The sequence below is a fragment of the Biomphalaria glabrata genome, chromosome 10 (genome assembly GCF_947242115.1).
Source record: "Biomphalaria glabrata chromosome 10, xgBioGlab47.1, whole genome shotgun sequence".
Classification (NCBI taxonomy): domain Eukaryota; kingdom Metazoa; phylum Mollusca; class Gastropoda; family Planorbidae; genus Biomphalaria; species Biomphalaria glabrata.
In genome coordinates this window covers 32,309,505-32,326,758 of record NC_074720.1, presented here as the reverse complement: position 1 = coordinate 32,326,758, position 17,254 = coordinate 32,309,505, and the positions used below count along the sequence as shown (strand labels likewise).

At 36.6% G+C, this 17,254-nt stretch overlaps 1 protein-coding gene across 1 annotated transcript; it reads right to left on the bottom strand.

The window, feature by feature from the left end:
• Window positions 1-12,154: 12,154 nt before the first annotated feature.
• LOC106051212 (uncharacterized) lies at window positions 12,155-15,136 on the bottom strand. The gene is made up of 4 exons (XM_056043182.1): window positions 14,585-15,136; window positions 13,316-13,443; window positions 12,644-12,756; window positions 12,155-12,162 (listed from the first exon to the last, which is right to left on the bottom strand). Exons 1-4 carry the CDS (start codon window positions 15,134-15,136, stop codon window positions 12,155-12,157), a joined length of 801 nt encoding a protein of 266 aa, XP_055899157.1.
• Window positions 15,137-17,254: the final 2,118 nt, after the last annotated feature.

Genomic DNA, 17,254 nt, shown 5'->3' with positions numbered 1-17,254 from the left:
TCATTTTTCTATGATTAAACTCCGACATATTTAGCCATCATGCTACTTAAAATTATGATGCCTAATTTATACACACATAATAAAATCAATAAAGAACTTAATAAATCCAAAGATTTCTGATACTGCTTTATACATAATAGCATTGTCAAGAAATATATTAACCGATCATGATTAATGAATACATTTATTCTAGACGAATAAAACCAGCAAACTATAATAGGTAAAGAATGATAAAGATTTCACCAGCCTATAGCTTATTAAGTGCCCAATATGAAGGATTAAGAATAGAAGCCTATAGCGACGTTCAATAGTTACTATTGTTATAAACCTGGTGGTGGCACAGAGAGGGGTAGTGGTGTGAGTGTAGTCAGCCGACGCAAATCGCCCCAGGCCAGCGCTAGACGAGCGGTCAACCGTGACGAGTTACGACGATCGGCCGAGACGAGTTAACAACATGAAGGTTCGAGTAGGATCGGCGTCGTGAACAGAGCTCATTAGCGTCACGAGGGTTGTAGTCATCTGACCACCTAGAAACGTCGAGCGGCGTTCTGTCCGGTTCTAGAAGGCCAGTAGGGACCCTATATAAAGAGCGGAGGTGTCGCAGTCAAGACGGTTCAGAAAGCGGGTTCACGACAGGAGTTCAGAACACGGTCGACTACAGCACAGTTCAACGGTGTGGTCCTGTACGGAGCATTACGACGGTTCAGTGCGGAGTACTATCAAGTACAGTTGAGACGGCTGGCGTCTTGATCTTGGTCTGCGATCGAGTCCGACACAACGAGCCTAGTGTGTGAAGTCAGTCCTGAACTGTTGAACCCAGTGCAAGCCCGGAACGAGACGGAGAGACCAGTGCAAGACTTGATACGGCGGAACGGTGTTATCGGAGAGATATTTGTTATCGCAGAGCTATTTGTACTGTTCTACGTGCTGCCAATTGTACAGTATTGGCTGTTATTTATGGACATTAAACCTTTACGTTATTTTGGAGCCCTGACTTGTCAAGTTCTTTAAGTTGGTGGTGTATGGTGCAGTTTGCAGAGAGCCTGGATAGTGAGATTCGTAACAACTGGTGTCAGAAGTGGGATCGGATCGGAATCGGATTGGATCGGATCTACTATGGCTCGTCTGAAACTGCTGTACGAACTTGAATTTAGAGAACTGAAAGAAGAACTCCGTGGACGAAGGCTGAAGACATATGGTAACAAGGAAACTTTACAAGCACGCCTCCGAGAAGACATGTTGGAAGAAGAAGAAGATCCGGACACGTATCTGTTTGAAGTCGAACCAGACTTGGGAGAGCTCTTGAACTCTGTACTAGACGAGATGAGTATGACATTGACGAAGTCCACCGAGGAGTTCTGTAGAGAGATTAAAAAGATGTGTACCTCAGTGAAAGAAGTGACGAGACCCGTGGTGAAAACGATGGACGTGGTGGAAGAAACCTTGTACGACCAAGGAGACTTGAAAGATGAAGGAGATTCACCATCGTTGGACATTGAACTATTACCCACCCAATGCTGTGAATCAATAAGCAGTAACAATGGCAATGCTGATGAACGTGGTGCTGCCTGTGAATCCGAAAACAAGGAGTACAGATCTGGGGAGCCGAAAGAGACAGACAAAGAGACAAGAGAAGCTGCCTATAGTCCAACAGAAGCTTGTGCTGCCGACGTACCTGATATGAGAAGCTCAAACAGCAAGACAGGTCAAGAGAATCCAAGGAAGCCTGACGTTAGTCCAGCTGCCAAGACTGGAGAGGAAAGCCCTGATGGTGGTCAAGAGAATCCAAGACAGCCTGACGTTGACTTTGATGGACATTTGCAAGATGAAAGTCATCGACCAGGTCTGAAACCAACAAGCGATTGGCCCGATACTGAGACGAGAGAGAGATGTCCTGATGACGGTGAAGAAAGCCGATTGGAGCCTGAGGCCGAAGACGAAGTGGAGTGTTACCAAGCTGCCCCACGAGCATGTCCTCCAGACACGGCTGAAAATGATGACTTGTCCCACTATTCCCTGTCCTATGGATTTGAAGCCCATCCCAGTCCTTCTTCGCAAAGCACTATGAAGCCACCTCTTTGGTCAACCATCTTGGTAATCCCTGCCCTTACATCCTATACCTCTCCATGTGTCAAGTGGCTGTCCTCAGTACCGACCGACAAGAGAGCAATGCAACCACAACGTCACTGCAACAAGAGGACGATCAACTGGCGGAGAAGAAGAAGAAGGCTACATTTGTTGAATGCAAGGTGGATGACGATGCAACCTCGATATCACTGCAACCACATGAAGACCAACTGGCGGAGAAGAAGAAGAAGGCGACTTTTGCTGAGTGCAATATGGATGACCATGCGATCACGAGGTCGATGCAACCAGATGAAGGCTAACTGGAGGAGAAGAAGAAAACGTTTTCTGAATTCAACGTGGATGGCGATGAAAGCACGACGGCAAAGCAACCAGGTTAAGGCCAACTGGAGGAAGAGAAGGAAGCGACCATTGCTGACTGCAACATGGATGGCTCCATCAAGCTCAAGAGGCAAGCCAACTGCCACTGATCGCCCCCCGCCTGCAGCGATGAAACTTTACAGCCAATGTCATGATGTTGATTCTGTCCGGGACGGACAGATCTAAGGAGGGGGCAGTGTTATAAACCTGGTGGTGGCACAGAGAGGGGTAGTGGTGTGAGTGTAGTCAGCCGACGCAAATCGCCCCAGGCCAGCGCTAGACGAGCGGTCAACCGTGACGAGTTACGACGATCGGCCGAGACGAGTTAACAACATGAAGGTTCGAGTAGGATCGGCGTCGTGAACAGAGCTCATTAGCGTCACGAGGGTTGTAGTCATCTGACCACCTAGAAACGTCGAGCGGCGTTCTGTCCGGTTCTAGAAGGCCAGTAGGGACCCTATATAAAGAGCGGAGGTGTCGCAGTCAAGACGGTTCAGAAAGCGGGTTCACGACAGGAGTTCAGAACACGGTCGACTACAGCACAGTTCAACGGTGTGGTCCTGTACGGAGCATTACGACGGTTCAGTGCGGAGTACTATCAAGTACAGTTGAGACGGCTGGCGTCTTGATCTTGGTCTGCGATCGAGTCCGACACAACGAGCCTAGTGTGTGAAGTCAGTCCTGAACTGTTGAACCCAGTGCAAGCCCGGAACGAGACGGAGAGACCAGTGCAAGACTTGATACGGCGGAACGGTGTTATCGGAGAGATATTTGTTATCGCAGAGCTATTTGTACTGTTCTACGTGCTGCCAATTGTACAGTATTGGCTGTTATTTATGGACATTAAACCTTTACGTTATTTTGGAGCCCTGACTTGTCAAGTTCTTTAAGTTGGTGGTGTATGGTGCAGTTTGCAGAGAGCCTGGATAGTGAGATTCGTAACACTATTTAAAAAGCAGACACTGAGATACTGTACCAAATGACATTGCCAAAATCCAGATATCTTTATAAATTTTTTTACTATATTGTTTAAAAGTGTTTTTATTTCATTTTAAAGCTTCAAAGCAGATTTCGGGTTTTAAAAAAAGAGCATTTATAAATAGAATACTATTCTATGAAACTATTATGCTTTTTTTTGCTGTTTAATTAAATCAAAACAAATGTAGTCTGTCTAGTAGTATGTGTATGTGTGAAACAATTGATAAATCTATTCGACAAAGTTAAAACTTTACTTATAAACATTTTGATTAGTATTAAATATCGACATTAATATCTTTTTTTGTTTCTTTATTGTTACTGTAGTGTGATATGTACACACTTGGAGTAGTCTACTGGTGTATGCTATACAGGGTAGATGTGATAGACCTGAAGCCCAAGGAGCCACTACTCACGATAGTTTCACAAACATACCACGTTCCAGATATCGACAGGTGAGTCAAAACTTAAACAATGATTTTGTAAACGTAGTGAAGAACCATTTTTTTATTGACCAATATCACTGTTACAAAGATTTTACATTTGAACAAGAAGTGATGGAGAGTAAAAGAAATCATGACAAAGAAATAATTACAATTACAATAGAAAAAGGAAAATCTTTTAATTATTTGCCATTTGTAGAACTCTAATAATAAGATATAACGGTAACTTTTTCATCTAATTTCAGGGACATTTTGTTATGTCTTTTGGAAGCTGATCCTACCAAAAGATTTTCAGTCCTGAGTCTGATCAATTTACTGAGCTTCTCGAAACGTTTTGATCATAGAATCAAACTACTTAGAGGTAATAAGTCATTGTGCGTGTGTGTATCTGTGTATGTCTGTGTATGTGTGCCTATATTTGTCTCTCCGCCTGTTTTCTAGATACTAAAACATCCAAAGTGTATATTTTGTTTCATGTTTTTTTTTCAAACAAACTCTCATTATTTGTCTCCGTTTTTTTCTGTCTGTCTTTCTGTCTTTCATCTTTTCTAAACTTTGTTTTTGTCAGAAAGTACAAATTGAGTGTCTTTTCTCTACAGACATTGGTTTGCTGTAATTGTCAAGATAAAAGTCATTGTCCTTGTTTGTTAAAGTCTCAGAGTTAAAAAAAAAAGGTCTTGTGATGATAGATGATCCTATAGCATGGAACATGCATATTATAAATATTTAACCATCTGAACCAAATAATTTTTTTTTATTTCAGATAATAGATTTTCGACATAAAACTCATTTATTCCAAATTTTTCTATTACTTGCATAAACACACATACACATGCAATACGAGACACCTATATAGTCTCTTATACATGCTGTTATGTAAACACACACGCATACACACATCGACTCTAATTCTTTGTGGCTCCTATACATATAGTGTTTCAGTCACTGTCATATTTATACAATTATATTTACATTTTTACACACTTTCACTTACACACACACACACACACACTCAAATGTACAACACCTGATTTTGTTTTAAAAAACTTGTACATTTTAGGGCCATGTTACACAAGTTAATTTAAAAAAAAAAGACAAACAATTTTTTTTAAATTTCGGGTCTAAATTCATCACATGATCTTTATCTTTTGATTGTGTCACTCTTTCTTCGTTCTATGTTTTTGTGTTGTTTTTTTTAAAGAGATCTTAATGTCATTTTGACCATTTTATATGCATTAAAGCTGCTATGTTAATATTTTACTTTATTACTGTTTGTGTTGGTGATTGAACTATCTACTACATGTGGTTTTGTTTCAGAAATAAAATATTTTTTGAAATTATAATCTGTGTAAGGTTTGTTATTTTTATAAGAAAATGTGTATTCATGTTTTGTAGTATAATTGCATGTCTATGTACTGCTACAATGTAGTGTTGGTGTTACTGTTGTAATGATGGGTATTACTGTCAATAGACAAAGAAAAAACATTAGAGGCAAAATTAAATATATCTGCCATCACTCAAACAAACACATTGCTAATAATCGCAAAAACAACAAAATAAAATGAAAATAATTAAGAAAAGAAATTTAAAAACAACAACTAAATAACAATTAAAAAATAAAAAGTAAAAAAAAAAAGCGACATTGATATCGATTAAAATCAAAAACATTTCGCAAAGGACAAAAATAAAATGACTTAAAACTTTTCTGTAGCACGACCAACAGTTCATTGTTTTTACAATACCTAACATTTTAGTTTAAAAATAAATAATATCAGCTTCAAACAACAGAAGTTGCGGCGAAAAGAAACTCTAAATCGACCACCGGTGGACAATTGTTATGCCTGCCTTGAGCGTAGCGACGGAAAATATTGCATTCCTCAATAATCTTCGGATTCAAAGACAAGACTTATTAATATTATTATTTTTCATTATAATTATCATGTTAGAAAAGAACGAGTATTCATTCTCAGGCACAGCGAGGGTCGAGTTTCGTTAAAGAAAAATTTTAGCTCACAGATTAGTAATTTGGCTCGCAGATAAGTATTTTGGTTCACAGATAAGTTGTTTGGTTCACAGATAAGTTGTTTGGATCTCAGATAACTAGTTTGGCTCACAGATAAGTAGTTTGGTTCACAAATAAGTAGTTTAGTTCACAAATAAGTAGATTGGTTCACAGATAAGTATTTTGGCTTACAGATAAGTAGTTTGGTTCACAGATAAATAGTTTGGCTCACAAATAAGTTGTTTAGCTCACAGATAAGTTGTTTGGCAAACAGATAAGTAGTTTGGCTCACAAATAAGTAGTTTGGTTTACAAATAAGTAGTTTGGTTCACAGATAAGTATTTTGGCTTACAGATAAGTAGTTTGGTTCACAGATAAGTAGTTTGGCTCACAGATAAGTAGTTTGGCTCACAGATAAGTAGTTTGGTTGAGTGATAAAAAGTTTGGCTCACAGATAAGTAGTTTGGCTCAAAGAAAAGTAGTTTGGCTCACAGATAAGTAGTTTGGCTCACAGATAATAAGTTTGGCTCACAGATAAGTAGTTTGGCTCACAGATAAGTAGTTTGGCTTACAGATAAGTAGTTTGAATCACAGATAAGTAGTTTGGCTCACAGATAAGTAGTTTGGCTCACAGATAAATAGTTTGGCTCTCAGATAAGTAGTTGGGCTCACTGGTACGTTGTTTGGCTCACAGATAAGTAGTTTGGCTTACACATAAGTAGTTTAGCTCACAGATAAGTAGTTTGGCTCTCAGATAAGTAGTTTGACACACAGATAAGTAGTTTGGCTCGCAGATAAGTAGTTTTGCTTGCAGATAAGTAGTTTGGCTCACAGATAAGTAGTTTGGCTCTCAGATAAGTAGTTTGACTCGCATATTAGTAGTTTAGCTCTTATATAAGTAGTTTGGCTCACAGATAAGTAGTTTGGCTCACAGATAAGTAGTTTGGCTTACACATAAGTAGTTTGGCTCACAGATAAGTAGTTTTGCTCGCAGATAAAGAATTTGGCTTGCAGATAAGTAGATTGATTCTCAGATAAGTAGTTTAGCTCTCAGATAAGTAGTTTGGCTCTCAGATAAGTAGTTTGCCTCACAGATAAATAGTTTGGCTTACACATAAGTAGTTTAGCTCACAGATAAGTAGTTTGGCTCACAGATAAGTAGTTTGGCTCACAGATAAGTAGTTGGGCTCACAGATAAGTAGTTTGGCTCACAGATAAAGAGTTTGGCCCACAGATAAGTAGTTTGGCTCACAGATAAGTAGTTTGGCTCACAGATAAGTAGTTTGGCTCACAGATAAGTAGTTTGGCTTACACATAAGTAGTTTGGCACACAGATAAGTAGTTTTGCTCACAGATAAAGAGTTTGGCTCGCAGACAAGTAGTTTAACTCGCAGATAAGAAGTTTAACTATCAGATAAGTAGTTTGGCTTTCAAAAAAGTAGTTTGGCTCACAGATAAGTAGTTTGGCTCAAAGATAAGTAGTTTGGCTCACAGATAAGTAGTTTGGCTCACAGATAAGTAGTTGGGCTAACAGATAAGTAGTTTGGCTCACAGATAAAGAGTTTGGCTCACAGATAAGTAGTTTGGCTCGCATATAAGTGGTTTGGCTATCAGATAAGTAGTTTGGCTCTTAAATAAGTAGTTTGGCTCACAGATAAGAAGTATGGCTCACAAATAAGTAGTTTGGCTCACAGATAAGTAGTTTGGCTCACAGATAAGTAGTTTGGCTCACAGATAAGTAGCTTGGCTCTCAGATAAGTAGTTGGGCACGCAGATAAGTTGTTTGGCTCACAGATACGTTGTTTGGCTCAAAGATAAGTAGTTTAGCTCACAGATAAGAAAATTGGCTCTAAGATAAGTAGTTGGGCTCGCAGATAAGTAGTTTGGTTCACAGAAAAGTACTTTGGCTCAGAGGAAAGTAGTTTGGATCACAGAAAAGTAGTTTGGCTCACAGATAAGTAGTTTGGCTCACAGATACGTTGTTTGGCTCACAGATAAGTAGTTTGACTCACAGATAAGTAGTTTGGCTCTCAGATAAGTAGTTTGTCTATCAGATAAGTAATTTGACACACAGATAATAAGTTAGGCTCACAGATAAGTAGTTTGGCTCACAGATAAGTAGTTTGGCTCTCAGATAAGTAGTTTGGCTCGCAGATAAGTAGTTTGGCTCTCAGATAAGTAGTTTGACACACAGATAAGTATTTTGGCTCACAGATAAGTAGTTTTGCTCGCAGATAAGTAGCTTGACTCACAGATAAGTAGTTTGGCTCACAGATAAGTAGTTAGGCTCTCAGATAAGTAGTTTGACTCGCAGATTAGTAGTTTAGCTCTTATATAAGTAGTTTGGCTCACAGATAAGTAGTTTAGCTCAAAGATAAAACGTTTGGCTTACACATAAGTAGTTTGGCTCACAGATAAGTAGTTTTGCTCGCAGATAAAGAATTTGGCTTGCAGATAAGTAGTTTGGCTCTCAGATAAGTAGTTTAGCTCTCAGATAAGTAGTTTGGCTCAATGATAAGTATTTTGGTTCACAAATAAGTAGTTTAGTTTACAAATAAGTAGATTGGTTCACAGATAAGTATCTTGGCTTACAGATAAGTAGTTTGGTTCACAGATAAGTAGTTTGGCTCAATGATAAGTATTTTGGTTCACAAATAAGTAGTTTAGTTCACAAATAAGTAGATTGGTTCACAGATAAGTATTTTGGCTTACAGATAAGTAGTTTGGTTCACAAATAAATAGTTTGGCTCACAAATAAGTTGTTTAGCTCACAGATAAGTTGTTTGGCTCACAGATAAGTAGTTTGGCTCACAAATAAGTAGTTTGGTTTACAAATAAGTAGTTTGGTTCACAGATAAGTATTTTGGCTTACAGATAAGTAGTTTGGTTCACAGATAAGTAGTTTGGCTCACAGATAAGTAGTTTGGCTCAGAGATAAGTAGTTTGGTTGAGTGATAAATAGTTTGGCTCACAGATAAGTAGTTTGGCTCAAAGAAAAGTAGTTTGGCTCACAGATAAGTAGTTTGGCTCACAGATAATAAGTTTGGCTCACAGATAAGTAGTTTGGCTCACAGATAAGTAGTTTGGCTTACAGATAAGTAGTTTGAATCACAGATAAGTAGTTTGGCTCACAGATAAGTAGTTTGGCTCTCAGATAAGTAGTTTGGCTCTCAGATAAGTAGTTGGGCTCACAGATAAGTAGTTTGGCTTACACATAAGTAGTTTAGCTCACAGATAAGTAGTTTGGCTCTCAGATAAGTAGTTTGGCTAGCAGATAAGTAGTTTGGCTCTCAGATAAGTAGTTTGACACACAGATAAGTAGTTTGGCTCGCAGATAAGTAGTTTTTCTTGCAGATAAGTAGTTTGGCTCACAGATAAGTAGTTTTGCTCTCAGATAAGTAGTTTGACTCGCATATTAGTAGTTTAGCTCTTATATAAGTAGTTTGGCTCACAGATAAGTAGTTTGGCTCACAGATAAGTAGTTTGGCTTACACATAAGTAGTTTGGCTCACAGATAAGTAGTTTTGCTCGCAGATAAAGAATTTGGCTTGCAGATAAGTAGATTGATTCTCAGATAAGCAGTTTAGCTCTCAGATAAGTAGTTTGGCTCTCAGATAAGTAGTTTGGCTCACAGATAAATAGTTTGGCTTACACATAAGTAGTTTAGCTCACAGATAAGTAGTTTGGCTCACAGATAAGTAGTTTGGCTCACAGATAAGTAGTTGGGCTCACAGATAAGTAGTTTGGCTCACAGATAAAGAGTTTGGCCCACAGATAAGTAGTTTGGCTCTAAGATAAGTAGTTTGGCTCACAGATAAGTAGTTTGGCTCACAGATAAGTAGTTTGGCTTACACATAAGTAGTTTGGCACACAGATAAGTAGTTTTGCTCACAGATAAAGAGTTTGGCTCGCAGACAAGTAGTTTAACTCGCAGATAAGAAGTTTAACTATCAGATAAGTAGTTTGGCTTTCAAAAAAGTAGTTTGGCTCACAGATAAGTAGTTTGGCTCAAAGATAAGTAGTTTGGCTCACAGATACGTAGTTTGGCTCACAGATAAGTAGTATGGCTCACAGATAAGTAGTATGGCTCACAGATAAGTAGTTTGGCTCACAGATAAAGAGTTTGGCTCACAGATAAGTAGTTTGGCTCCCATATAAGTGGTTTGGCTCACAGATAAGTAGTTTGGCTCACAGATAAGTAGTTTGGCTCACAGATAAGTAGCTTGGCTCTCAGATAAGTAGTTGGGCACGCAGATAAGTTGTTTGGCTCATAGATACGTTGTTTGGCTCAAAGATAAGTAGTTTAGCTCACAGATAAGTAAATTGGCTCTCAGATAAGTAGTTGGGCTCGCAGATAAGTAGTTTGGTTCACAGATAAGTACTTTGGCTCACGGAAAAGTAGTTTGGATCACAGAAAAGTAGTTTGGCTCACAGATAAGTAGTTTGGCTCACAGATACGTTGTTTGGCTCACAGATAAGTAGTTTGACTCACAGATAAGTAGTTTGGCTCTCAGATAAGTAGTTTGTCTATCAGATAAGTAATTTGACACACAGATAATAAGTTAGGCTCACAGATAAGTAGTTTGGCTCACAGATAAGTAGTTTGGCTCTCAGATAAGTAGTTTGGCTTGCAGATAAGTAGTTTGGCTCTCAGATAAGTAGTTTGACACACAGATAAGTATTTTGGCTCACAGATAAGTAGTTTTGCTCGCAGATAAGTAGTTTGGCTCACAGATACGTTGTTTGGCTCACAGATAAGTAGTTTGACTCACAGATAAGTAGTTTGGCTCTCAGATAAGTAGTTTGTCTATCAGATAAGTAATTTGACACACAGATAATAAGTTAGGCTCACAGATAAGTAGTTTGGCTCACAGATAAGTAGTTTGGCTCTCAGATAAGTAGTTTGGCTCGCAGATAAGTAGTTTGGCTCTCAGATAAGTAGTTTGACACACAGATAAGTATTTTGGCTCACAGATAAGTAGTTTTGCTCGCAGATAAGTAGCTTGACTCACAGATAAGTAGTTTGGCTCACAGATAAGTAGTTTGGCTCACAGATAAGTAGTTTGAATCACAGATAAGTAGTTTGGCTTACAGATAAGTAGTTTGAATCACAGATAAGTAGTTTGGCTCACAGATAAGTAGTTTGGCTCACAGATAAGTAGTTTGGCTCTCAGATAAGTAGTTGGGCTCACTGATACGTTGTTTGGCTCACAGATAAGTAGTTTGGCTTACACATAAGTAGTTTAGCTCACAGATAAGTAGTTTGGCTCTCAGATAAGTAGTTTGACACACAGATAAGTAGTTTGGCTCGCAGATAAGTAGTTTTGCTTGCAGATAAGTAGTTTGGCTCACAGATAAGTAGTTTGGCTCTCAGATAAGTAGTTTGACTCGCATATTAGTAGTTTAGCTCTTATATAAGTAGTTTGGCTCACAGATAAGTAGTTTGGCTCACAGATAAGTAGTTTGGCTTGCTTGTTAGATCTTTACTTTGTACTGTAACCTGAACCGAAGACTCTGACAGTCGTTAAACATTAATCTCTAAATTATGAAGTTGATCATTCTTCATGGGGAAGTTGCCATGGCTGAGTGCTTGGCTTCCCGAACCAGATACCTGGGTTCTAATCTCGGTGAAGATTGTGATTAAAATTGTTTTTTTCTGTTTTTGTATGGTACTCCTGAGTCCACCCAACACTAATGGTTACTTGACTTTTATAAATAAAAGTAAAGGCGGTTGGGTGTTGTGCTGGTTAACTGTGGGCCACTGAAACAGATGACCTTAACATCAACTGTCCAATACATCTCAATGTCTGGAAGGGGAACTTTCCTTTTATTCTTTACTCATTCTTTATAAACTGATTAGGCCCTGTTATTTATTTTAGGTTGAAAAGGAATTAAATGCTAAGATTTTCCGTTCAACATTATAAGTAGTTGGATCATGACTCCTTGTCTCCGTCTGTGTATTGGTGTACTTGATATTATTTTTTTCCAATAAATTATCTATATTTTTGATGGTCTTTGTTGTCATTAATGTATTTTGATTCTATAAACCAAATGCATCATTTCAATAACCACTTTAAAGATGAAAGTTTATCATCTTTGTGAACTTTAAGCTGTGTAGTATAATTACGACATGCAATATATTTTTTTAGTAAGTTTAAAATAGAAAGAAAAATGGCTTATTATCGAAGAGAAAGCATATATTGTTCTCTTGATAATTATATACATTTCTTTTTAATAAATCACCTCACTTTTTTTCTTTTCCTAATTTTTTTTTTATTAATTGTTACACCTAATAATCTAGAGAAGAAAAACATAACAGAAATAAAAACAATTTTTTTTTAAATAATTTAAAGAACAATACTTTATTGGTATGTTTTATCTCAAGTCAATTTGATATTTCCTTATATACAATTCACATGTGTTTTTAAGTCATGTTATGTCACACAGAACTTTCACCAAAGAAATCTCCAGTATGGACACTTTAAACTTGACCTTGACATTTAAATAAAGCGTTGCTCTGCAGACGACAAAACAAAAGAAGAAATTTAAACATCGTGTTTGGACAAAAGTATTTTTAAACATACAAAAAAAATAATTTAAATCTCTAGGTATTATAGACTGATATCCTCATGGATGATTTAGTTACATTTTTTTACTAAGTAATTGTTCCTGATATCTATATTTATTTCCCTTAGCACATTGCCTGAGAACAAGGCCGACAATTTTAAAACTGAAACTAAAAGAAAGATGACATACTAAAAGATTACTTGTACATTACCTTTAAGTTTGGCTATCCTGTGTGAGAAACAAGATTCCTCCATCAAGAAGAGAAGTTCAAAGATAGATAATCTCTCTGCAGGGTTATATTCTAAAAGATTGGTCAAAATGAGTCTGAAACAAAAGTAAAGTCGTTTGAGAACTATTTTCAAAATGTATATATTTAACAATATGAGATTTTCAGTAGCACAGTATGCACTTCGAAAGACACAACATAATGTATTTATTGAAGGAGTTGTAGATGTATATGTTGGTTTTATTTACAAATAATGCATATCATCTCAGTAGGGTGGGGGTTGGAAATGCCTGCATTACATTAAACCAATGTATTAGCAGTCTAATGCATTCTTGGTGTAATACTAAGAAATAATATACATATATATACATACATATAAATGGGGGCGCGGCAGCTGAGTGGTTAAGTTCTCGCCCTTACAAACCTGAGGTCCTGAAGATTGTGATTTCGGGATTTTTAGGGCGCTCTGACTCTATCCAACTCTATTGGGTATCTAAATTTAGTTGGGGAAAGTAAAGGCGGTTGGTTGTTGTGCTGATAGCATGACACCCTGCTCGTTATCCGTTGGTCAAAGAAACAGAACATCATCTTCCCCATAGATTGCAAGTTTCAGAAACGGAAATTCTTTCTTTCTTTATATATAAATGTTTGTCTTACCTGTCAATACTAGAAGGCGACAACCTATTACTGACTGTTTCCATCATTGGCTCCTCGATCTCATGACTTAAAACATTGACTTTGAAAACCATACACCAGTAGACTACCCCTAGAGCGAACATGTCACACTGTAAAGAATTATATGTACGTGTTTTATAATACTGATAAGTCTTAATTATTTTTAAATAAATAAATATGTTTAAATGCATAAAGAAAAGAGTATCTCAGTTTAAGATGGAGTTTGGGATTTAGTATGCTAATACACTCCAGCAATATCAGAGTCAAAATGTTTGTAAAGATTGGTTGGTGTTCCAAATTAACATTTAATTTAGAACATCATTAATTTCGTTAATGTTATGCTATGTTAATAATTTACTGATTGCAGATCTATTTAAAGTTTCAATTAAATCAAAAGAATTCCATAATATACAGTTTTATTCACAAAGGCTGTTTTCTTTGCAGCGTATAGACAGAGATTCTTTGTGTGTATGTGTGTGTGTTAAACTCTTTATTGAAGATTGTTTATACCCATATTAAACTAAAACATAATTATATGTAAATTACAGTCCTGGTGAATTAAAGAATCAAAAGAAATGTGTGTATACAACTGTTTAAACTATTCTATTCTTGATAAACCGTATTATACGAAATCGAAAAAAAATGTCACTTTAAATTTATAGCTAGTAGGCAACATAAGTTCAATTCTCACATTATTTATCTAAATTTCGACAAAGTATATACTTTTAATATTTAGTTATTTCATGTTTGTTGATAAGATTGTAAAGCTTGAACCCCATGCGAAATGTTTGTTTTAATTATAACATGGAAACTAGCCTACAAGGATTTATTATCACAGTAGAAATTGTGTATGATACCCCACTGATCGAATTGGCAATGTTAAAGCGAAATATGAAATCAATTAATGATTGTTTTTTGCTTCGCGAATATAATATACAAAGGTTTTTTTGCTGATTTTATTCGCACATTAAATATTGTTTCTAGATTTAAAGATTTTTCCACCTAATCAAGTTTATGACATTTACCATTAACCTACACAGTGATATGTAGTGCTATGTAGAATACTTTTATTCATATGTCGTAATGTGTATCTGCTAAGCAATATTATTGTTAGATTTAAAAGGATATGGTAAACTTCATCAAATATAAATACAAATTTAAGGAGAATGCATGTCAAAATATAATAATTTTGTTTCTTACTTTAAAAGGGTTAAATTGTTTCTTTAAAAATTGCTCTGGGGACTTGTACACCACAGTTCCTTTTCTTTTGGTCGCCATTGTATCCTCAGTGGGCAAGATATCCGATAAGCCAAAATCAGCAATGAGAACTTTCTTTTCTGTGATCAAAATGTTGTCCGTTTTCAAGTCTCTGTGAGCAACTTTTTTGTTATGGAGATAGTTAACTGCTGCACATAACTGCACAAAGTATTCATCACTCATCTCCTGGTGCATGGAAGGCAGTACCTTGGTCAGAGTGCCTTCTTCATAAAATGGCATTACATAAGCGAAGTACCGAGGAAAGGACCCCATACTATCCATACCCATGATATAGGGATGACGGACCGTGGCGAGTACTGCAACTTCCGATAAGAAATGTTTTGCAACTTTGTTCTCAACATCAGTGTTGTCTTTGAAAAAAGCCTTGATGACTTTCTTGACGTTGCGGTCTTGTTTGGATCTGACTTGGAAAACTTTGACCGGGAAATGATTGTGAAGCAATTTGTCCACCTCGAAGTTATATACATGGCATGCATCTTCTTGGTATTTACGAAGTTCCAGCGTGTTTCTTTTCATAGGATACATTTTAAAATAGAATTGGAGAACACAGCTAGATGACAATTAATGATGAATTAAACCTTGCAATACGAAAACACAAAGTCCCTCAAAAAATAAAACACAAATATAATAAGTCCAACACTTGTATTTCACAAAGAGAGATCTCAAAGTTGAAGTAACAGAATATAGCGTTAAATCTGATAGAGTTAATTTATTTCATTGATTTTTATAGCTGAGTAAGCTCCTCCCACAATTCTTAAGCTGTGATTGTATAATTTAATGACCAGTGATTGGCCGAAAGCTAAAGGTGCGCCGGACCATCCTCGTTGTCTTTGAAGTTTTTGACCAGTGAATGACACTCGGTGACGCCATTGTTCGGAGGTACATACGTCAGAAGACGACCAAGGTATGGAATGCTGTCATAATTTGTTGCTATGCAAGGACGACCACATTAATGAATGAAGGGCCGAGAATGTCAACAATCTTTTGTTTTCTCTAGACGACTAAGTGACCAGCTGCAGTGGACACCGTCTAGATCAGTCGGAGAAAAGAGCAGGGGATTGCGGGGAACAAAACAGGACAAAATCAGATGTTTATGTAAGAATTGAGAAAGCTTATCAAAAATGTCCACCTCCCCTTATCCAAATACATTTCTAGGTTGATGAACATGGATGGACAAGATTAAAGAATTTTACAAATATGTCATTTAAAAGAACACCAAGATAGTATTGGGCAGCATGGGCGTAGCCAGTTGGGGGTTCTTGGGGTTCAAACTTCCATCGAAATGAAAGGAATTTTGTGATTAATTATTTGCTTTGATTTTTATTTGTTTTAGGTGAGACTTTAATATTAAACCATTACTTGCCCCAACGCAGCCAAGAGGATTTTGAGTTATGGTACCGTGGTGAATTGGTTTATAATGTTTGACATTTATAACTAAAATCACCATCTGAAAATAGGTCTCTGTAAAGTAGTCATAACGACTAAAATTGTCAATCATTGTACTTTTTTTTTTTACTAACGTATGGAATTGTGTGATATTGAAAAAAAACTTTGACTTAGTAATTATTGGTTATCAGTTTTATTTTAACCGAACATAAAATATTTACAAAAGATTTTTATTAAAATATTACTTTTTAATTACCCATTACTAACTGGGAATAGACCTTCTTTTAATGACTTAACTAAATAAACTTTAGCTTTGTGGAATGAAGGGAAAGTATTACTAGAAGAATTACTGGCACGACATGGCCTAAAGTGTGCTGATGTGCAAAAAACTCCAAATATCAAACCCCTCATAACTTATTGACATACATTTTTTTTTAAAGTCTAATATATTTTATAAGTAATAAAACATTGTATAAAACATTATATATGTATATATATATAGATATATATATATATATCCTCCTTCGTAGACGAAGACGAGCACATTTCTCATTTCCTATGAACTTGACTATGGCTAGAGAGTTCAACCTTCGCTTTAAAATGCCGCCCTCATTAATAACATGAATATCCTCTGCTACGGTAATACGTATATTTGTTAAAACACTTTTGTAAGCTCATTTCTACTTTCGAGATAATTTAATTTTGATAAATTGTAGAAGTAAAACTAATGTTTTCTCTGTAAGGTCGATAAGTTTGTATTTTTTTTCTAAAAAAATATACATAAATTGTCAAATTTCTAGGAAAATCTTAGCAGTTTAGGAGATCAATGTCTACCACCCTCCAAAAAAAAAAGACAAGTTTTAAAACTAATATATGGAATTCCAATATTTAATAAAACAAAACTTTCATTCATACGTTACTTAGACCACCCCTCCACCTCCCAGTCAAATTTTACTCTTTCCCGCAGACACACAAACTCACAAATTGTTTACTTTTAGTTTACTTCAATACTCCGTAAACAAACAAATCATTCGCTTGAACAACAAAGACATTAATATAATAGAGTCCCGGCATAGACTATCACAGTGTCCAGAGGAGCCGAACAATAGCTTCATTAGTTGTAGGGCGTCAAAGCGCTATCGGCTCGGCCACTCCTATTGCGGCCATTCTTGTCCAGCCTAAATAAAAACGTGTCAGCTGTCCTTAAGTAAACATATACTGTCCACTACAAACAATAGATTCACTTCAATTCCTGCG